Source organism: Struthio camelus, chromosome 5 (assembly GCF_040807025.1).
Source record: "Struthio camelus isolate bStrCam1 chromosome 5, bStrCam1.hap1, whole genome shotgun sequence".
NCBI classification, from domain to species: domain Eukaryota; kingdom Metazoa; phylum Chordata; class Aves; order Struthioniformes; family Struthionidae; genus Struthio; species Struthio camelus.
Window position 1 is genome coordinate 45,849,823 of NC_090946.1, and position 22,188 is coordinate 45,872,010.

The 22,188-nt window shown below is 44.3% G+C and overlaps 1 protein-coding gene across 4 annotated transcripts in view; it reads left to right on the forward strand.

Moving 5' to 3' along the window:
* ACTN1 (actinin alpha 1) overlaps positions 1 to 20,356 on the forward strand; it is a 94,455-nt gene extending 74,099 nt beyond the window's left edge. For 2 of the 4 annotated variants that reach the window (XM_068946189.1, XM_068946190.1), the window contains exons 9-21: positions 1,874 to 1,966; positions 2,584 to 2,814; positions 3,300 to 3,447; positions 4,059 to 4,209; positions 6,646 to 6,754; positions 7,233 to 7,373; positions 9,507 to 9,689; positions 10,387 to 10,521; positions 11,974 to 12,153; positions 13,123 to 13,269; positions 15,221 to 15,301; positions 17,444 to 17,602; positions 19,464 to 20,356. In XM_068946189.1, coding sequence (XP_068802290.1) covers positions 1,874 to 1,966; positions 2,584 to 2,814; positions 3,300 to 3,447; positions 4,059 to 4,209; positions 6,646 to 6,754; positions 7,233 to 7,373; positions 9,507 to 9,689; positions 10,387 to 10,521; positions 11,974 to 12,153; positions 13,123 to 13,269; positions 15,221 to 15,301; positions 17,444 to 17,602; positions 19,464 to 19,622 — 1,917 coding nt within the window. In that variant the 3' untranslated portion in view covers positions 19,623 to 20,356. Of the gene's footprint in view, positions 1 to 1,873; positions 1,967 to 2,583; positions 2,815 to 3,299; positions 3,448 to 4,058; positions 4,210 to 6,645; positions 6,755 to 7,232; positions 7,374 to 9,506; positions 9,690 to 10,386; positions 10,522 to 11,973; positions 12,154 to 13,122; positions 13,270 to 15,220; positions 15,302 to 15,849; positions 15,916 to 17,443; positions 17,603 to 19,463 lie in introns of all 4 variants that reach the window. The other 2 variants (XM_068946191.1, XM_068946192.1) reach the window with 1 other exon arrangement.
* The last annotated feature ends 1,832 nt before the right edge of the window (positions 20,357 to 22,188 follow it).

Here is a 22,188-nt window from a genome sequence, read left to right on the forward strand (position 1 = left end):
GTGTTTGGTACTACCAGTTCTCTGTAGGCACTAGGCACATCATGATAGCGCTCTGGCAATGTCTTTTTGACATACTATTTTGTCTCATGTCCACAAAGTTTTCTCTGGATGTCAAAAAAACCGATCTGTTGAAGTACAAACTTTTGTTAAAAACAGATCAGAGTACAAGTTTTCTTAAATATATCCATCCTTTGCACTTTTTAACTGATTTTTTTTTTTAATTGAAATGGCTCTTTTTCCTCTGTAGAGCCCCCTGATGTGTTTTTAATTAGTTAATATCTGTGTATCTACTAGCTGGCCCATTTTAGCAAAGGGACAGATGACATTTATAGAGTTTCTTACAAATGACTAAGATCACCACTTCCCCTGGGACCTTAGCAATCCATATGTCACTGTGGAGCCTATGACTTTATTGCTATTCTTGCTGCCTTGTATCAGCTGCAAAATCTAGAGGAATTTTTCTCAAATGGCCTCGGAGATTGAATTAACAGATAATAGAAGGCCTTTTAAAAGTAGAAAAAAGGTTGGAACTTGCCAACTATAAGCTTATTAAAAGGGAAGTTCCACACAACTCTAAAATCACACACAAAGCTTCTTTTGATGTCAGTCCCACATATAGTTGTAAGGCAGACACAGCATTTGCAGCTGGACTGTTGCGGTGCTGGCATGCGCCCTCTCTGCTGCTTCTCCGCTTAGCCTCTGTGAGCGAGTAAAGAGGAGAACAACTTCATAGGGGACCTATGGCTACCTCTAGGACCTTCCCCATGCCGGGCCGATAACTGTACTGTGGTGAGAGAGTGCTGGATGATCCCCTGGCACCCATCACAGGGCCACATCCACCAATGCCTTGTTACATGGCACCTACCGTGACGATGATGATGATAAGAGCTGTGCAGATGCACAGATGCATGCTGTCCAGGGCTTAGCCTGCTGTTATGTTCCCCATGTCAAACTCCTTCATGGCCTTCTCAGGTAGAGTGTTCCTGAGTTTGTAGCTGGGATTTTTCTAATCTTTGTTCTGTTCCAAATTCATATTTTAACATGTCTAGCTCCCTGCAGACAGCCAGGTTTTGGTCCCTCAATGGAAAAAAAGAAGTCCTAAATGGTAGTAGCAACAGGCCCTTCCTTGTGAGATTTGATTTGGAAGAAAAAACAGAAAGTTTACCCAGAAAGCAAAAAGAAAATCTTGTTCTCAGCTGGGACCTGAAAAGCTGAATAGCTGGTAGGTGTCATGGCAGCAAGGTGTTAGAAGAGGTGGCCCCATGATTGGTGTCGAAAAATAAAGAGAATGCTGGAAGACAGATCTGGAGTTTAAGAAAAGTATCTACCATTTTATCTTAAAAAGAAATTAGAAATTAGCTGAAGTCCAGTATATGCATTAACTGTGTTTAGGAAGTGTTTTCCTAGGGGTAAAAGCATGTAGGAAGTCTCATCAGTTGGTCACTACTCAGTTACTAGCATTTTAGCTCTTAACACTGGTAAGTGGGGTGGAAGCAATGGCAGAAACTCCCTGCTTTTGTAAAAGGCAGCTGGGATCCTTTTGGTACGAAGCAAATAATAGGACCCTCTTGTAGGAACGGCTTCAGAAAAGGCATAGAAATGTGGTCGTCTCACAACAGCTAGGGCTGGGATCAGTAGCGCTCACAGTCTCTGAAGGAAGGTATTCACCTGAGAAGGGAGAAGTAAGTTGTTAATAGAAGGTCAGATGGAAAACAAACAGGTCAGGGCAGGCATGTTGGAGCAAAGACAGGCTGCTAGAGGCAGAGTTAGGCGACTTTACCACAGGTATGTAGCAGGAGACTAAGCCACAAGCTTTGGTTTATGGTTTTTTTCATAGTTTTCCCCTCTCCTGTTTTTTTTTTCTTTTCGGCAGGCGGAGACGGCAGCAAATCGTATCTGCAAGGTGCTGGCAGTCAACCAAGAAAATGAACAGCTCATGGAAGACTACGAAAAACTGGCCAGTGATGTAGGTGTCCATGGTGCTGTTGGTTTCTGGGCAGTGTTATGTGGAAAAGAATTGCATTTAAACCCAGACCCTGATAGCTAATCCCGGGGAATGTTATTGGCCCGTGTTTCTCTGGAAAATTCCTTTTTTCCCCTTCTAGCTGGAGAAAAATGAATTATTGAACTGTATCTGAAGGCAAATATAATCTGCTTTAAAACAAATCTCCCATGGAGTGGCTTTGAGTTTCTACAGTTTATTAAAAGCAGCTCCAGAAATACTGAAATTAAAGGAAAAAGCAAGCTGTTTCTATTTGCATTGCTTAGGACTGTACAACTTCTTCTTAGCATCTTTCCTACAAATTTTATACCAATACAATAGGTAAACTTCTTGACAGAAGTCAGGAAGTGGATCAGGGAGGAATGGAAGTTAGCAATAAATGAAGAAAGAAATATGTATAGGCCATGCATATCTAAAACGTTCTCCCCAAAAAGCTTGCAAGCTTTTCTTTACAAGCCCTGCTGCTGGCAGAATCTTGCTGACAACTAACATGAAAGCAAATAGTCCCTAAAAAGATCAGAGCAACACCTTTAGTTTTAACACAATTTTAATTCAAGGCTTCTCGTCGTTGTTCTTTCCAGCTGCTGGAGTGGATTCGTCGCACCATTCCCTGGCTGGAGAACCGGGCGCCAGAGAACACCATGCAAGCCATGCAGCAGAAACTGGAGGACTTCCGGGACTACCGCCGCCTGCACAAGCCCCCCAAGGTCCAGGAGAAGTGCCAACTTGAGATCAATTTCAACACCTTGCAGACCAAGCTGCGGCTCAGTAACAGGCCAGCCTTCATGCCTTCAGAAGGGAAAATGGTCTCGGTGAGTTGGGGTATATCCGCAATTGTGCCTAAAAAATGCCTATGGGTGGGCAGAGCATGCCTACTCTCAGTGTGAGCCGCTCTGAAGGGAGAAACCCTACAGAATATAGTTCAGTAAGTCTAGAGGGCCTCCTATATTTAGACTAGGTTCTGAGGCTCTTCACAAGTAGCCTGCCTTTACGAGGAGATGTTTGGGTACCTTTAAATCTTTTTCATTCAGAAATAGTTGGGTTTTGTCAAGTTTCACATGGGGGAGTGTTTAAAGAGGCATTGTCATGCAGACAGGTGTATCTTGATACTGCTAGGCATGCCTATCTTTAGTCTGGGACCTGTTGTTCCTGACCTGTCTGCACAGCTCTGTGAGATCCAAGACCCACGCTAAATCTCTCCAACCAGCTGGAGCCCTGGAGCCCACTGAGACAAATGCTGAAGAACACCTCTCCCCATCTTCTAACCTTCCTTTTCTTCTCATGCTGCTGTCTCTAGGACATAAACAATGCCTGGGGAGGTCTAGAGCAAGCTGAGAAGGGCTATGAGGAGTGGTTATTGAATGAGATCCGGAGGCTAGAAAGGCTGGACCACCTGGCAGAGAAGTTTCGGCAGAAGGCATCTATTCACGAGTCCTGGACAGATGGTAAATGCCCAACCTACGTGCTTCCTATTGCCCCCAAACCATGCTTTATCTAATCATTTATCTAGGGAGGAAGGGGTGGATAATACATGGGTCATTCTATCAGATATTTCTCTCAAGACTGCTAGGCTGATTTTTTATTTTATTAGGAAATAACGAAAATCAGCTTGATCTCTATTCTGCTGCATCATCTTCAACATGGATATTTCCTAACTGGGGCAAAGTGTAAGAACTGCAAGAGCTAGAGAGCGGAGGAAAGGAACTAGGATTGCTGCTGCCAGTGTTAACTTCCTGTACAGTAAATGCTGCAGGTAGCATTTACAGGACCAGCATAGACCAGTTTGCACATGCTGAGAGGAGTCCAGGATGAACTCTGACAGCACTGGCTTGAGCTGCACTATTTGCCTGTCTCTGTTCTTAATGGCAAGCTCACACTCAGTGGTTTCCAAGCGAAGGCTGTGCATCTCTAGGCCGGCATGCATTGGGGCAAGCCTCCGGCAGGGTGTTTGAAGGGGAGCAGGTGCCCTTTGGAGGGGTTGCATCCATTTGGGGGAACTGGCTCCGAGGTGCTTGGGCCTGTCCTTCATTTGTCTGTCCTTTGGCTCCCTCCCCAGGTAAGGAAGCGATGCTGCAGCAGAAGGATTACGAAATTGCTACACTGTCGGAGATAAAGGCCCTGCTGAAGAAACATGAGGCCTTTGAGAGCGATCTGGCCGCGCACCAAGACCGCGTGGAACAGATTGCTGCTATTGCACAAGAGCTGAAGTACGGTACCGCAGCGTGCGTCCGATCCTCAGGGCTGGGGGGGGCTTAATCAGCTTTGCTCTCCACACTCTGGAGAGCTGTAAGTCCATCCGCATGCACAAATGTTGGGAAGTCCCAGTGTTTCCAAACAGTATCTAGGATACTCTCCAGTATCCGGGTGCACCAGAAGAACAGGCCAGAAAACGGATGAATCGTGGGTGCTGGTGAGGGGGAGGGAGAATTGTATTCTCAAGCCAAGTTTCCATCCTCTTCCAGCTCACTGTGCTGCTGTGAACCCTTCTTAAAGAGTTTGACCCTCCTCAGGCCTCTGCTAGGTTTCAGAGTTGTAACACTGTCGTGCTTTTCCAGGAACAGGAGGAAACAGTGGAGATTAGCAGGCACTCCAGAGGCCCCCAGTTTGCTCCCTATAGATCAAGTCCTGCTTATTCTGGCAGAGGAAAAAGTCTTCAATAGTTTCAGCCCTCTGTGGCCTCTGTCGCCAACCTCAGGCCCTTTGCTCCAGGAGTCCTGTGCCATCTGGACTCCAGTCAGGCCCTAGTGCCAGCAGACCCCCCACAGCGCGTCAGTTACCTCCCTGCTTCCTCTTTGCTTGGAAATCTGCACCCACCTCCATTTCCCAGAGTGAGGAGTGACAGAGGGATCACCAGGAGAAATGGAGTCTCATCAGCGCAGGAGAGTGGTTGCTAGGACTAGCTGGCAGCTAAAGGGTTGGCCACTACAGCACGCAGAGAGAGATTTTGAAGCCCTGCATGTTACTTGGCAAAACCAATCTGAACAACCTGGCTTTGACTTTGTTTCCTATTTGAAAGAAAAAAAATCATATTAGCCTATCTTAAGCCAGATACAGTGCCTGGCTGTATCAGTACTCTTGTGCTGAAGGACTATTTTTTTCTAAAAAAGTCAGGATTGTTGGATCAAGATTATGATCTCCTTTACCAGCGCAGATTTACAGAATTGCTCCCTTTTCCGCTGGTGGATTGACCTTGGAACAGGAGCAGGGTTCAAGGTGATCCTCCGTCTCAGTAAGATTAAAACTAAGGCTGGCTTGTCAGCAAGCATTAGCTGACCTGCCACTTCCAGAGCACATGCTACATGCTAGCCAAAACAGCTGCAGCTTTAATAGCAGCAGGGAAGACTGGACCCTAGGCTGGGGGAAAGGTGATTTCTAAGTGGTGAGAACAGCAGGCCCTGCCATCATCCTGCCAAAAGCCATCTTCTATCTCAGCAAAGAGGCCATGTCCTGAAAAGACAGGGCTGCTGAGCTCTTCTCTCCACCACAGATTCACCGCCAGGGAGATGACAAAGATCTGGAGGAAACTGCTGGGGTTGCCTGTGCCTGGCGTGTTCGGGAGCTGGGTGTGTTTGGTCCCCAGGGACAGTGGTCCAGCATGAGCACGTTACGGGCCGTGCTTTCAGAAGCGGTTCTTTCAGCAGCAGGCTCTCTCTGCAGCAAAGTAGATCGAGGAACTGATCTGGATTAAAAACCCAGCAAAGAAAAAGGTTATTTTTAGCCTAAATCATTTTCCTGACTAGTTTACCACAAGACTCCACCAACAGCTATGTCCACACACTTGAGCAGGGCAATTCAGTGGTGCGAAGAAATGGGACTGGGAGAGACAAGACAGAACTGTTTAAACCTGCACTACTGCTTAAATAAATGCTCATCCGATTGCCCAGAGTCACTCAGTAGCCCAGCAAATTATTCCGTCTTCTCCTTCAAGGCTGATGCTTCCCAGCCTGGCTTATCTTTCTCTGCCTGCAGTCTTCTCCTTCTTTGACCACATGCAGAACCAAGAGCACACATTCAAGACCCCTAGTTTCAGTTTACCCCATACACTCCTTTCTTCAGCCATACTCTTACCAGCCTTTCTTTCATGAGTGCTGTGCTATAGACATCCCAGGCAAAGCACTCTCTATCAGGGATACAGGAGAGAAACCTACACTGTAATTCTGTGATTCGTCTAATAAATGAATGGATTGTGCACTTAGGCGGTTTCTTTGCATTCATAATGAAACCCTTGCTGCTCGTTTTCCTGAGGTATAAGAGCCAGGTAGTTAACCCGAGTGATGTTCTCGAGCAGAATACAGGGGAATACTGCTCTGCTCACAGTCTGCTGATTTCCACCTTGAGCAGAAGTCTCAACTCCCTTCCCCCAATGCCCAGCTAGTCCCTTCAGGCAGCCAGCGTAAGTGTTTGTAAAGAGGCCTTGGGTGGTGGTTGTTTTTCTTCCTGTTCTGTGTTGTTTGATGTGCCTTAACATACAGTGTCTCCAAAGCTAGACACTGTCTTCCTGGCTCACTCTCCTCTCAGAGAGCATGAGCCCTTTGTTTGCTTCTGTTCTCAAGGCTGATAAAGAATTTCTAATGGATTTCTCTTTCTTCTCCAAAAGGTCTTTATCTGACTTTTTGTCCTTTTTTTTCCCCCACCTATCATAGTGAGCTGGACTATTACGACTCACCGAGTGTCAATGCCAGGTGCCAGAAGATCTGTGATCAGTGGGATAATCTGGGTGCCTTAACCCAGAAACGTAGAGAAGCCTTGGAGGTGAGATATGTTACTGGTTGGACCCTTCGGAGTACGTTGGCAGGTCATTTGCAGGAAGCATGTTGCAGTGGGCAAAAAATCCAACTCTTTTCTTCCACTCCTAGAACATCCCAGACTGTAAACCAGGGCTATATTTCAGTATATTCAGTCTGCCTCTACCCTTCCAGCCTAGTTATGATGACTTTCGTTTGCTCAGGCTATTGATTTTTTTCCACTTTTCTGTGTTTTGTAATTTTGTCTTTGCTTGAAAAGACCGTCCTTGTGTTGTTTCATTTTAAAGGACCTCAGATTTTTCCCTCAAAGAGAGGGAAATCTTATGTGTAAAGTCTTAACTGCAGAGAGACTTTTACTGCAGTGCCCTTCTGGGAGCACAAGGGAGGTCTGACAGGAAGGAGTAGCTCAGACAACCCATGTGCCTGTATGATGACTCTTCTCTAACTATTTTCCCCGGTTTTCTTTCTTTTTTGGGCCTGCCCAGAGGACAGAGAAGCTACTGGAAACAATTGATCAGTTGTACCTGGAATATGCCAAACGAGCTGCCCCTTTCAATAACTGGATGGAAGGGGCCATGGAGGATCTGCAGGACACGTTCATTGTTCACACCATTGAGGAGATCCAGGTACAGAGCAGTCCACACTGTGGGGGCTGGGGTAGAGAGAGGTCAGGGTCTTATGGATTCCTAGTGCTGCCAAGTTTGTAGGTCATGTATTGGTGCTTCTGCTCTTGCAAGTGAGCCTTAGCGAGAGAAACAATAGTAGTATGTTTTTTGTTGATTTCTTCCAAAAACCTGGATTTGAATAGAAGTGAGACCTGCTCACACCATCTTAGCTGGGTACAAAGAACTGAACGTGAATATTCAATGTGACTGCAGAGTCTTACTCATGAGACCCTGAAAGCTAAGGGGATCTTTCAGGGTCTGGGATTTTTTTAATTCAAATGAGCAGGGCTTAATGCTGCTCTCAGGTTCTGCAAGTCAGTTTTCCCATGCAACATCATGTCCTGATCATTTAGTCCTATGTGATGTGTCATGAGGGCAGCTGTTGAGCTGCCAGCTGGGTTTCAGTGCGGAGCATGAGAGAAATCAGGATTCTCCCTTTTGCTGGTGGATTGCTATTTGAAGCCAAAAGCTTCCTGGCTCCCCACAGGCAAAAACTGATGCACTAATCTCAGTTTCCCCACCTCTAAAAGGGTGTTACAAAAAGAGCTTGAAGTATCTGCAGTAATTCTCCTATCTTTGAGAGCACGAGTTACCCTTTCCTGGTTGCCGTTCTGGATTTCTATTTCTCCTACTTGATGGGCTCGTGCAAAAAATCCAAGTATTCATTTGGATTTGGCTAGCTGAGATGAAGAACCAAGATCTTCTTGTCCTTACCAGTTCCTGTACTATTGCCATGATTTCCTCCTGACACTGTGCCCTTTGAGGACTTCATCAGAATTTGCCGGTACCTGGTCAGCTTTTTTCAGGAGCGGCAGAAAGCAGCGTGGCCATCAGTGAGGCAGTGGATGGGATACCAGCAGAGGACACAAGGCAGCCAAGGGGGAGGAGGGGTGGTGAAATAGCCCTGTCCTGGTATAAGCTCTGTTACTGAGCTGGTACTTGCTACTTCCTCCCTTCTTTCCTAGACAGAAGGGTACGTTAATTCTTTCATAACACAGACCAAACCTGAACATCATTTATAAACACTTCCATCATCTACCTGTGACTGTTTGCAGTATCTTTCCCAGCCCCACAGACTTGCATTACATCTCTCTGGCCACTGCAGCAGCTGCAAATTAGTGGGTCACCATGTAAGGAAGCAATTTTATGAAAGTAGTTACAGCATGTGTGTTTTGTAAGAGTGGTCAATCGTGTGGTTTACTTTTATTCCCTCTTCTGTCTACACTCTTCCCTCCTTTATCCCTGCACATGCCTTTCTGTCCCCCATTCCCTTTGCTGCCTTTTCCCCTGCGTTTGCTTCCCTAGTCTTTATCTTCCAGGCTTATGGGATTAAATGCCTTAAAGGCCTGTAGAAGCAGTGGGAAATGAGCCAGGACCAACTGGCTTGTCAGCTGTCCACAAACTGCCAGCAACTGTGCCCCCACCGTCAGTCCTTGGATCACAGTCTGGGCACCACAGCAATAAGGGGAACAGAAAGGGCCAGTTGTGTTCAGGGAGTGGGAGCCGTTTTCAGCAGCAGGAGCACATATTGCCTATGTGAGTTTGCTGTAGGCTGGAAGACCTTCCCCTAGTTCTAACTGACTCTGACCAGACTGGATCTGACTCCTATATTCAACTGGAATCATCCTAGATGTTAGAACTACTACGTTCCTAGTAGGAGAAGAAAAACATGGCTCATTTAGACTACTGAGCTATAACAGCTATAAAGTAATGTTAGTAGTCAGATCTTCTTCCCAGAGGGGCTGACACCCATTACTGTCACAGAGCAGTTACTCTCGCTGTTGGAGAATTAGCTCACGCTAATGTACGAGCGGGAATTATTTCACCGTGTTTTGGGGTATAATCTCTGTCACTGGTCAACATGGGACAGAAACAAAGATAGGGAAAACAAGACTTCGCTTCATTTAACTACTTAAAAACTACTTGTGTAGTGATGCTTGGGAGGACCTGAAAAGCATATTAGAGTAGCCTGTTTTGTATCCTGAGAATCTATGAGCATTTGCAGTCACATCTGTAGGGATAAGTTTACTGCAGAGGCCATTCAGTGACTAATGCTGTTCTTACCCTGCCTTTGCTGCTGCCTTCCTTCTGCAGGGATTGACCACGGCTCACGAACAGTTTAAAGCCACTTTGCCGGATGCTGACAAGGAGCGACAGGCCATCCTGGGAATTCACAATGAAGTCTCAAAGATTGTCCAGACGTACCATGTCAACATGGCCGGAACAAATCCTTACACCACAATTACCCCACAGGAGATCAACGGCAAGTGGGAACACGTGAGTTCTTTCCAGCCTTGCAGTTACTGTGGGAGGAGGCTGCTGCTCAGTTGCTGGGACCCAGGAAGTGGATCATTTTCTCTCAGTTGTCCTCTCATGCTTAATGCTGAGCTTTTGCACCATTTGTCATTTGTTTTTGGCTTGAATACCATGTGCTTGGAAGGTGGAAGAGATCTTTAATGTAAATGCCTAAGGGAGTATCACATCCCCTTTGCTTGCTGTTTTCACTGTGAGAGGTGCTAAATTAAAAGCTCTAGGATTTTCAGTCCCCAGTTGACCAGACAAGCAAGGATGCCATGGGAATCAGTATCTTTCTCCACCATTGCACCCTTCAGATGCTTCATATCTGCAAGCCAGCAGCCTTTCTTTGCTCTAATGCTAAAAGAGCAACTAAACACTCCATACCAACTGTGTTGATGATTCTTACCACGAAAACAAAGAGATATGAACAAAGATGTTAACATGAACCACCAAAAACCCAACCAGTGGATGGCAGCTTCTTTTGGTCTACCGTGGCCTGAGATGAGATTGCAGCATTCATGCCATAGCAGATGGGATTGCCGCTAAGGCCAAAACCTTATGACTGCTTATTTGCGATAGATACACTCACTCCTCCCTTCCCTACATCTCTTTTTGTATTTACTATACATGTGCCTTTCTGTGTATAAAATGCACACTTTGTTGTTTTTTGCTGTAGGTGCGGCAGCTGGTTCCCAGAAGGGATCAAGCCCTGATGGAAGAACATGCTCGCCAGCAGCAAAATGAACGACTTCGTAAACAGTTTGGTGCACAGGCCAATGTCATCGGACCCTGGATCCAGACCAAGATGGAGGTAGTGCTTTGTTCATTTTGAAACGTTCTGTTTTCCTCTGTGATCATCACTGGTATTCCCTCAGTGGGTCTTTTTGAGCACTGATAGTCGTTCTTCCTTCAGGTTACAGCAAGGGAAACTTTCAGAGAAAATATGGAGAACCCCAAGATTGATATTGGCTACCGAAGTGCATGTACTTTTCTTCCCCTAACTCTTTAGTGCAGAGAGAAAAAAAAAGATTTTAAATGGAGAACACTGGTATTTGAATAAAGTTGAATTTATATGCAGCAAGTTAAAACCCCCACAACAACATGATATTTTGTATAACTGCTTTCATAGCAAGAGTCTTGATATGCGTGACAAAAAAAGTAAAACTAGCAGATTAAACATCAGCAGAAGAGAAACATTTTTAAGGGAGATCTTTTCTTTTTAGGTAAGGATTGAATTAAAGTAACTGGAGTTGATGAGATGGGAAAATATGAAGCTATTATTGATGGCAGGAGCTGTAAAGGAGTGAGCAATTATGGAAATACATCTATATGACAGACAGCACCAGGAAAAAGAGCCATAAGTCAAAATCTATAACGATAAAAAGCACAACATCCGCTGAAAAGCAACAGCCTTTTAAAGGAGACTTAATGGAAGATCTTTCTTTGCTGAGGAAGAGGGAAAAGCTGGCCTGTTCCCTGTCTGTCCTCCAAGCCCACTACTACCTTAGCCATCTGGAGAGCAGGTGGCCATGTCTTCATCTTTTATCTCTGAGTATCAGTAGAGTAGAGAAGATTGCCGTCTGTTCCGCTCTTATGCTACACGTGATCCTGGCAGGACATGATCAAGTCAGTTTTGCCCCCACAATCCATTTTCCAGGTATGAAATTGCAGCACAGATGGTACCTGTAGTCAGGGAAGATGTTTGTCAGCCCAAGTAGGCTCTTCTTCTGAGTATATTGACAGTGCTCTGACTTGGTCATTGCAGAGCTCTCACTTGACTTGGCTCATACTTGTTTACTTCTTCTGAAGGCAGGTGCAGGGGACAATTCCACTGGACCAGGTGTCTTGTGTCTACCTCTTGGTGTACAAAAGGAAAATCTCACAGAGCAATTACCTTAGATGAGCTGAGAGTGTCAGCAAAAATTTCAGTAGAGCCCTGAGCAGTCTCCCAAGTGGGGTGTGGCACATGAGATGTGCCTAATATAAGGATGCGAAAGCAGGAAACTGCAGTCCATAAGCTAGTAATGTAGCAAGCCAAATCCTCAACTATTAGAAAGGGATAGGGATGCACTGACTTACAGAGCTATATACTTTTGCACTATATATTTGTCTCTTGTCTGTAGGACCTTAAAACTGTCCCTGAAAGGGCTAAACTTTTGAACCATGTTATCCTGTGTGACGGTGAAATAGCTGCAATAAATGCCAGGTGTGCTGAGGCTTGCCCTTCTAACGTGGTCCAATGCTTTTGGCTTCACTAATGCAGGAGATCGGCCGCATTTCGATAGAGATGCATGGGACCCTGGAGGATCAGCTCAACCACTTGCGGCAGTATGAGAAAAGCATTGTGAATTACAAACCAAAGATTGACCAGTTGGAGGGAGACCACCAGCAGATCCAGGAGGCGCTCATCTTTGACAACAAGCACACCAACTACACCATGGAGGTAAATGTTTTGGGACACCTTCTCCCTGCTGATGTATAGCCCCAGCAGATCAGACAGCCTGATCTGTAGTGGCCAGCTAGCATCAGCCACATCCAGCTCTGGCAATATGTTCTGGTTCTCGGGAAAGCAGGGAACTTGACAGTACGGCTAAGCATGCAAAAAAACATGTCCTTGAATTTCTTTTGTGCCTTCCTGTACTTGAGGCCAATCCAGTCCCCTGTACTCTAATATGCATGATAGAAATCAGCTAAATAAGATCAAAATAGTATTGCTTGAAAAATCGGCTGGTCCCACTTCTCCTGCCACCTGATTGTGGCAGCCTATCGGCTGGGATTAGAGAGACCGAGGGAGTGCTTGGGGGTGTTGAGCTGCTAAAGTCTGGTAGAAAAAAAATCCAACAAAAGATTTTTAAAATGAGAGTCTGGCTTTCTGTTGACAACGCGAGGTTTCCTGGAAGCAATCTGAGTTCATCATGAGCCTAGCAGAACACAGACAGGCTTTGAAACCTGCCTTTTGGTTTCTGGCCATCTCTCCACTAAGCAACAGCAGAGGCAGTGGAGCAATGTGTCTGATGCACCAGTGTCTCCCAAGGACTGTGGTTTGTTTTCTTGCCTCATGTAGGGAGAGTTTTCTGCCCAACTGTGTGCTGGAAATGCTGGGTCTGATTCTCTTTTGCGTTAAAGGCACCCAACGTGCTGATCTGACAAGGCAAGAGAACTTTGCAATAGGACCAAGACTTTCTGACAAGAGGGAATTAGCCTCCTAACCATTTTTTCAGTCAGAATACAGATTTTAAACATCCTGTTGGCTCACACTGCAGGTGAGAAGGGAGCTTTCCTGAGCAAACTGACTTCTGCCTTGGCTACCAGGATCATTTAATTTGCAGCAAGATCCAGCATTAGATCCAAGGGCCCCAGATGCAGAAGATCTATGTTTTAATTTAAAAATTGCCTTATCCTCTTTTTCCAGCATATCCGAGTGGGTTGGGAACAGCTACTAACAACAATTGCTAGAACCATCAATGAAGTGGAAAACCAGATTCTGACCCGTGATGCCAAAGGAATCAGCCAGGAGCAGATGAATGAATTCCGGGCTTCTTTCAACCATTTTGACAGGGTAAGTTGGTGCTGACAGCAGCTTGGTAAGCTACGAGCTTCAATTCGGGCTGCGCAGCGCAGTAAAAACCAAATGGTCACTGTGATAAAACTAGACCAGTAGAAGATGTTTTATTCTTAAAAGTGCCACTCCTATGGAGCAGTCATTCCTATGGAGACCACCAAGTGATCATTAGTAAGTCCTTTGGAGCACCTGTTGTCCATACCATCACATAAACCTGTATTGAAGAAGAGCCTGATGTAGCCGCAGACCCAGCAATAGTATAGATGCGTCAGGCTCTCAGCAGGGGCAGAAACTAGCATCACTCTTGTATGGAGCAAACAGGAGTATACACAGCACGGCATTGCATGATACAGATAAACCGTGAAGTAAAGCATGCCTTGCCTCACTGCGGAAATACATGCCCAGGCACTAGCACTAGCAGAGCGCAGAAAGAAAAGAATTCCTTAAAGGAAATCCTCCTCCCCTCATTTGCCACTATGCCTGCAGCTCTTCCTTCTACACTGAGAGGCCATTAGCTGGCATCCCTCTACCACCGAAATCGCAAGGGTATCACGCAGGGAGGCAGAGACAGTCCCCCAGGCCTGAAACCATCTCAGGACTGGTTCTCTAGGCTCCATTATCAGTCCCTTCAATGTTGCTTGGAAATCCACCAGCAGCTTGTAGAGGTTCCAAGTCAATGATGCAAATGTAGGTTGCTCCCACCACTTGCTGTACCGGCCGCACTGTTAGAGAGGTTTCCAGAGAATAAGGCTACAGCCTGCTCTCTCAGATATTGGTGACTCTTTCAGATTCCTGAACACTGGCTATTTCAGCCTTTCACAAGATGCCCAAGGATCACCAAAGCCCTAGCTTCTTAGCAGAGGGACCCAGAAAGTCCTGCAGATTTTCTGTTTTGACCTTCATGTCATTTGCCACTTCCTCCACAACAGTCTTAATGGTAATGCAGAGAGAAAATGGCTTCCCTGTCTTCAGCAGTGAATTTGAGTTAGGAAGCTTTAACACTGGCTTTAAAAGCTGATTGTTTGAGGAAGGTCACTTGGAATTGGTCCCACAGTCCTGTCTGTAGCTTCCTTTCTCTGGCCAGAGGTGGTGACTGCAGGCGGGGGCTCTTCAATGCTTCGGGCTGCTCCCAAGGTAAAATTCAGGGCAAATGAGAATTCTTGATTCCTGTGTGCAGTTCATGATTATGGGTACACTCGAACAGTGGGAGAGTGGGGGATGAGCAGGGAAGGGAAGAGCAGCTGTAGAGCTGAGTTCTGCTGTGCTGTACAGCAGTGCTGTTTTCAGAGTTGAACATATCACATAGCTTTGCCAGTCAAAGCTCTACCTCATGTACAGGTCTCATAAATATAGTGAGAGCACTGCTCCTCCGAGCTTCAGCTGTTTTTCCTTGTCTGGTCCTGGGATGCTCTGACAGCTAAGCTTCCTTGGGAGCATTGCCAGACATACCTGCCCTAGCCTGCTCCTTTGGTGGTATCTTTGACTAGAAGAATAAGGCAATGCTTCCCACTGCCTCTGCCTGCTTCCTTGCACTCTGGGTTACTAGTGAAACACAGGGCTTCTGGCACTACGGATAACAAGCAGTGACGCAAGTAATTCACTTGGGAAACGGAGGTCTTGAGGCCTCCAAGCGTCAACTGTTTTTGTCATTCAAACGCTCTGAAGATGTGATGAGCTTTCTGAAAAGCAACTGTTCCAAGAGCATTTTTAGCACATCCTGAAATGTCATTGTGGTATCTAATGTTGTGCACTTTTTTATTTTTCTTCCCTGTCTTTCTATCTGCATGTCATTCTTCCTCTCCCTCCCTCTCCTCTCACCCACTGCATGGTGCACCTGTTTGTTGTCCTTCTACCACCCTTCAATATCCTCTATGTCTCCCTTCCTTCTGTCCACACCATCACCCCACTGGCCCTGCATGTCCTGCTGCCTGGCACACTGCATAACCAGGACCACTCCGGCACACTTGGCCCTGAGGAATTCAAAGCCTGTCTCATCAGCTTGGGTTACGATATTGGAAACGATGCACAGGTACTGAATGCTAATGGTGAACACAGCCAGATGTTAAACTATGAATAAATAACAGGTTTTTTCCCTCTCTTTTCTTGTTTGTCTTAATCCATCTGTCATTGCTGTTCTTGTGTTTGGCTATATATGCATCACTTTTCTATACTTTCTTTTTAAATGTTTTTTGGTATCTACTCCTCCTTAACTCCCTGATTGTTTTTCTTGGGAGAACTTCTTTTATGTCTTCAAACTGTGACATTTACTTCTGTGTCACTTAACGCTCCTTTTCTTGTCCATCTCTAAACCTGTCTTGGTTGAGATCGTCATTCCTCTTTTTTATCTTCGATATGTCCATTCCGTGTAAACTATTCCATGTCCAAAAACATCTTTGCTGCTTCATGGTTTCACAAACTACCTTTGTTGTATTGTTTTCCATTGTCCCACATATCCTTTCTTCCATCTCCTCCTCCCTCAAACTCATTCTTTGTAATGTCTCCTGTGGGTTCATTTCTCCCTGGACTGGTCTCCATTTTCTCTCTTGGCTTTTTTCATCTTTGCATCATTCCGTGTAGAAGAAGACTGGTATGATGGATTGTGAAGATTTCCGAGCCTGCCTTATCTCCATGGGTTATAATATGGTAATGTAGAGCCCTCTATTGCTCCTGTTCAAAGTGATTCATGTAGTCTCCTTCAAAGGGGAAGGGAGAATGTGTGGTGGATCAAGGTAAATGCAGCCTTATTTTCCAGAATTATCAGAAATGGAAGTTAAATCTAGTGTTAGTGGTACATGTAAAATTCCTGTCTTGCAGCAGTAGCTGAAGAGAAAAAAAATGGGAAATCACTGTCTAATTCCTGTGCATTTCAAATAAGAATTATATTTATCAAACTGTATAGCTTCAAGTGTAAAAAACAATAATCTTTCTCATATTGGTATGTGCACTCTGCACAGCAACACATAACTTCCCTAAGTAGCAGTGGAACTCATCTGGAAGTATACAGCGCCTGTTATCTGAATACACTCAAATGCTGCTCCTCTCATTCCTGCCTTTTATTTCATATCTCTTCTTTCTGTTCATGTAAGTAGGTTCAGGTTCCGCTCATCCTCCCCGTAGCTTTTCCCACGCCAGAGTAACTGTGTGTTCAGAGCAGTAACATGGGGCACCTTGAGAGGGACAATAACTGTACTAAGAACTTCACTAGAGACCGAGGCTCATCATAGAGCGGGACAGGAGCGTAGTGTGAAAAGGTTCATCTGTATCTTCAGCACCATTGCTCCTGATATCAGGCAAAGGAGTATCCATTTGTCTTATTCATCAGCCCAGTACAAATAGAGATTCTTTTTAGTGTAGTGTGCAAAACCATACTAACATTTGATTAGATATCCCAAGCTCTTATGCGCATATTACTCTTGCAGGTATACTGATCTAGATCTATTGGAAGAGCCTGTTCTCAGGAAAAGTCTCAGATCTGTTCTCCCCTCCACCTTACCTGGGGAGGAAGGAATCCCAGAGTTGAGAATAGATGATCTTCTGTTTATACGCCATGAACAAACCAAAAAAAAAAAAACCAAAAAACACTGCACTACAAGGTTTTGGCTTCTGTAGCTAACTTCTCTGTTGGACCTTTCCTGTCAAGGCTTCTTCCCTGGCCCTTTCCAAAGCCTGTTTAGTAAAGATGAACCAGATATTGTTGAAAGCCCTGGAGAGGTTTCTCCTGATGGATTGTTTTCCGGTAGCTGAAGAGAACTGCAGAAGTTCTCCTTTAGTAAACAGAAGTAAAAGGTTTTGAGAAATGCAGATCTTCCAATTTTGCTACAGACATCTAGCAAATGTAAAACATGTATTACAGAGAAACTCAAATCTTCTGAAGTCTGTATGATACTTTTCTCTGATAGGGCCATTATCCTAGTGCTGGATGGCTGGATGGAGCTGGATGTTATCCTAGGGCACAGCTGAAAATATTTTGTTCTGAAGGACAATTGAGTCGGAAGCATTTTCACAGAACAGCCAGCTAAGAAAAGAATATCTTAAAAAAAGATTGAAGTCATTTCTATTTGGCTTTTTTTTTTCCCCTAGCTGTGAGGCGTGCTGCTGAACAGTTTCTCCCCACCCTCTCGTAGCATTACTGCCTAAATGTCCAGGCTTACATGACTCTCTTGTTCTCCAGGGAGAAGCAGAGTTTGCCCGCATCATGAGCATCGTTGACCCTAATCGCATGGGAGTAGTGACGTTCCAAGCCTTCATTGACTTCATGTCCCGGGAAACGGCAGATACAGACACTGCTGACCAGGTTATGGCTTCCTTCAAGATCCTGGCTGGAGACAAGGTGAGGCTCTGCACCTTTCTTTCCAGCCTGCCGTGCTCCTGCTTCCCCTCCTCCCTTCTATCTCAGAGGGAGAGCATCGAGGGGAGCGCTCTAGCACAGAGGGGTTTCCCAGGAACGCTGTGCAATGCTGAAGAGCTATAAGGCTAACATATGAGTTAATGGTAGCCTGCCCAGGCACTTGAAAGTCCTGTTCAGCTGTCAGTCAGGACTATGTTACCCGCTCTTGCTTTAAAAATGTAATTAAGAGCATGGTTGTGATGGCTTATTTTAAAATGTGTGAACAAATTCAACAGACAGTTCTTGATTAGTCTTGAAAAACTATTAGTTACTGACAGCTGCAAACTTGAGATGATGATCTTTCTCAGATGTATGTGTGTTTATCAGTGGTTGTATAATCAATACTAGATTTTCTTTGAGGATACGCTACATCTGCTAGTTATAATATGATTTAAAAGAAGCATCTTTTAGTCATAGAAATCGATCAAAAATAGGAGAGCTCACAGGATGAGGATAAAGTATTAATTTTTTTAATTTGCATCATCAGTGGAACCAGTTGATACCAAAAATTATATATTCTTAATTTTTCTTACATGATCACCACCACTTTTTTAAGCAGATAATATGCACATCTAATATTAAAATATCACCATACTTGCTAATGGCTTTATTCGTCTCACTTGAAATATGAGATACTGTTTCTCAGATTGTAATGAGTTATCCTTAATTCCAGGGCTGGTTTCCATGTTTCACTAATAATCTTATCGTAATCTGTACTGTAGAAACCCCCGCTACCCGCCTTTCATTTAGGCATTCCATGTGACTGAAGTCAGTCCCGTTGTCTTTCAAGAGCAGAAAATTCCAGGTTATTGTGATAGGCTAAAAACACTGAAGAAATGTTTTTTTTTTGCTACAGTCTTACTTATTTATTAACTTGTTTACTCATTTAATATGAATGTCAGTTTAACATGCTCTAGTGACTGTAGCATGAATCAGACAGTATTTCGTTATGAAGAAAAATACCTCTTACTCATTCCAGTCACGAAACTGAAAGACAGGAATGAAAGAATAAAAAACCAGGGGAGAGAGAGAGAGATGCTCTGAAACCTGAAGCTCTGTTCAGAAGATCGCGAATGCCCATGAGTCAGTTAGCTAAAGACGACATACTGGTTAGCAAACAGGCAACTACTGTTACCTGCTGCGTGAAGTGGAGAGGAGCCAAGCTAGCCTCAGCTCAGCTCAGTCCGTCTCCAAAAGCCAAATTTATATTGGTAATTTTGCTTCCTTATTAAAAATGTCTGCTGTGAAAGGCAAGGATTGTTGGGAGAACTGTGGAATGAATAAAAAGTGTTCCCTTGTCTGCTGCCTGCACTGGTGCCGTCAACTAGTGCTAGTGGGAACAGCCTTTTCCTTGCTTTGAAGAGAGGGAACAGCAGCTACCAAGCAGCAGGAACAGCTGTTACCTCCTGCCAGTGAGCGCCTGGATCCAAATGACGTTTCTGCTTCCTCCTGTTTGCCTTCAGTGAGATCTCTTTCATCCAGAAGGCACAGAGCCTTACGCTAACAGCTCTCCTTATTTCCCACCAGGTCTTTTCTTCAGGTGCGCCAGCATTTCTCCTGCCAAAACAATCCTTCTCCCCGTTGTAAATATGCTTTCTTGGCCAAACTATAGGGAGAGTAACTGCGTTTTCCCATCAGCTGTATGCCCACAGCACTCTTAATGGGTGTGTGATACTACTGTAGTCGTTGTGGTCTGTCCTTGGTTGCCGCCTGCGGCCTTGGTTGGGCAGGGAGTGGTTTGCCCCTCTGAGGAAGGCCAGTTTTGTGAAAATAATAATCACTTTATCTTGTGTCCTCTTTGCAGAACTATATCACTGTGGACGAATTACGGCGGGAACTGCCTCCAGATCAGGCTGAATATTGCATTGCTAGAATGGCACCATACCATGGCCATGATGCTGTACCCGGTGCCCTGGACTACATGTCCTTCTCCACAGCGCTCTATGGCGAAAGTGACCTTTAACTTTTTTCTGTCCCACACACACTCCCTCCCCTCTCCCCCGTCCACACACCCTTCTTTCTCTTTGCAAAGCAGCCTCTGCTCCGCTCTTTTTTGTGTTTCCCTGTTTTGCTTCAGATAACAGATCACCTTTTTAAGTGGGGGGGGGGGGGACATTGACATGACACCGCCTACCTTGCCCTTGAAATGACAGTTTACAAAATTATTTTCTGCAAAAGTTACATTTTAAAAAGAACAGACATATTTTATTATAGAAAAAACGTATTTTTCTCCACCAGATTGAAACTTAAAAAGGAAATGTTAAAATATTGCACCAAATATTTTTTGTTGTGACATAGAAAGTCGAGCACAGTGTTACATTCCATTCTTTCCAAAAAGAACCAAACAACGACAAACAGCCACTTGTTCTGTTAACCTTTACATTTGCGTATGTCTCTTTATCACATTTATCTTGGGAGGGGGGAAGGCACACAAGTGCATGTGTTTGCTGGTTCACTCATTTCATGAAAATATTTTATGATAAACTTTTGAAATTGCTGTGTTTTCTAGGGAAAAAATAATGTACACAGCTCATGTTTTCATATTTAATTAAAAAATACAATATGCCTCCTATGTTTATCAGTGCACAACTTTTTTTGTTGCTGAGAGTTGTCTGGTTTCAGAACATGAAGCTTGAGAGTTGATAACTTTGATATTGCTTGTCACAAACCATATTAAAAATTACTTGTGATAACAAATCTAGACTTTATTCATTTGTGTAGTAAATTTGTAATACCATTTAGTCAAAACCACAAACAGAAGAAGAGAATTCAAAATCAATGTACTTATTTTTGTGTTCAAATTACAACACTTTAAATTGAAACTTACCCCCCCTCTTAAGCTTTTCCTTCTTGTTAAATGATGTCAGAATTTTCATAGCTTTCTGACCACTTCAGATTCATGTCCTGTATCATTTTTAACCATCATTCATACACTCGTCCTTTGCAACAATATTCTTATTCTTAAAAATCCAGCACAGACGTAGTTACTAGAGTTATGCCACCATTTTTTGAACCTCTTAATAAAAAATCCCTCCGCTGTTTAGTGCAGTTAAATATCTTGCTTCTTTTGATACAGTGTTTTCTGAAATTATAAATTCTTCCAGCGCATCCAAGATCATCTTTACTTTGGACATTCAAAAGAAACTATCCTTCAGAACAGCTCTTTTGGGGCCTTTAAGTATATCATAAATTAACCACACACACACACACACACACACATAAATGCAAAAATCAGAAAAGGGAAGCAGCTAATCCTTTCCCAGCCATCTCATGTTACGGATGCATTTCTTGCCTTTCCATTGCTTTTTTCGGAAGCATGGAATTCGGAAGCTGTCCCCAGTTCGGAGGGCAGTTTTTATTTTGAAGTAACTAAACTGCAGGAGCATAGAACTTGTTTGCAGATTCACAAGGAACTCCTGCAGCTTTTAGTAGAATTGGCCTCTATTTTCTAGGGCAAAGCTAAGTCCTGAGGAAGGAGTTTTACTTGGGTTCAGTGCAGGCTTCTGGTTTACTCCTGACCTTGAGAAGGACACATAATAACAATCATAGCGCTGTGGTGTGCTGCATCCCAACCTGAGAATATCTGCGTACTATACTTGGGAGAGGGGATGCTAATGTCTACTACCACACTTGTTGCAGCAGGCACTGAGTCCTCCTCTCTAAACAGTGCTGGATAATGTGTTAGCAAAGCATATGCAAGTGAAAGCCATTTAGCTTCACATGTACACAAGGCCAGGCTATGCTCAGCCATAGCTTGTCCTCAAAAGCTGAAGCAGAGACAGCTTACATAACTTACCCAAAATGTTGTAATTAATCATTGCTGGAATTGAGCTGAAGCTAAGTTTCCTCAAGTCCAAGACTTTCTTGTAATCCATAATGCTGAGAACCCTGAGAGGGCCCGTAGGAAACGCGTGCTCTAGGACTTGTATCTACATCAGTATTTAATCCACTGACAAGCTCTTCTATGGCATTTTCAGCCAAGTCACTACGATATGCTGCTACAAATGCGACTGTTCTCTTCAAGATATGGAGAGCTGAGCCTCTTACCATGTTTTAGAGTGCTTAATGCAAAAGGCTATTTTAAAAATAAAACAGCAGAGGGGAAGGCTACATGCATAAGCAGATGATCTGAATTGACATTTACCTCAGAGCACCCATTGCCCTTGCTTTGATAACGCCCTTTCCTCTTCCTCAAAAGCTGCCCTGTCCTGTTTGGTGCAGCTGGACAAGGACACGTCTGCATTTTCAAACAAACTGAGGTTCTCTGAGGAGTGGGTTATACATGTGAAGATGTAGTGACATGCAGTTTGTTTTTTTTTAATTTAAACATAATACCAAAGGTTTGGGGGAAAAACCTCCAGTTGGGGTATTAAAAGACTGCTTTCTGGAGGACAGACCCATACTATTTTGAAATAGGACTGGACGAAGAGCAGAGGAAGAATATAGGCGCGCTGTGGGCCATCACAGCTCCACACCTCTCACTGCACTGAGGATGGAGTCAAAGGTGTTATTTGCAATAATCCTGCTGA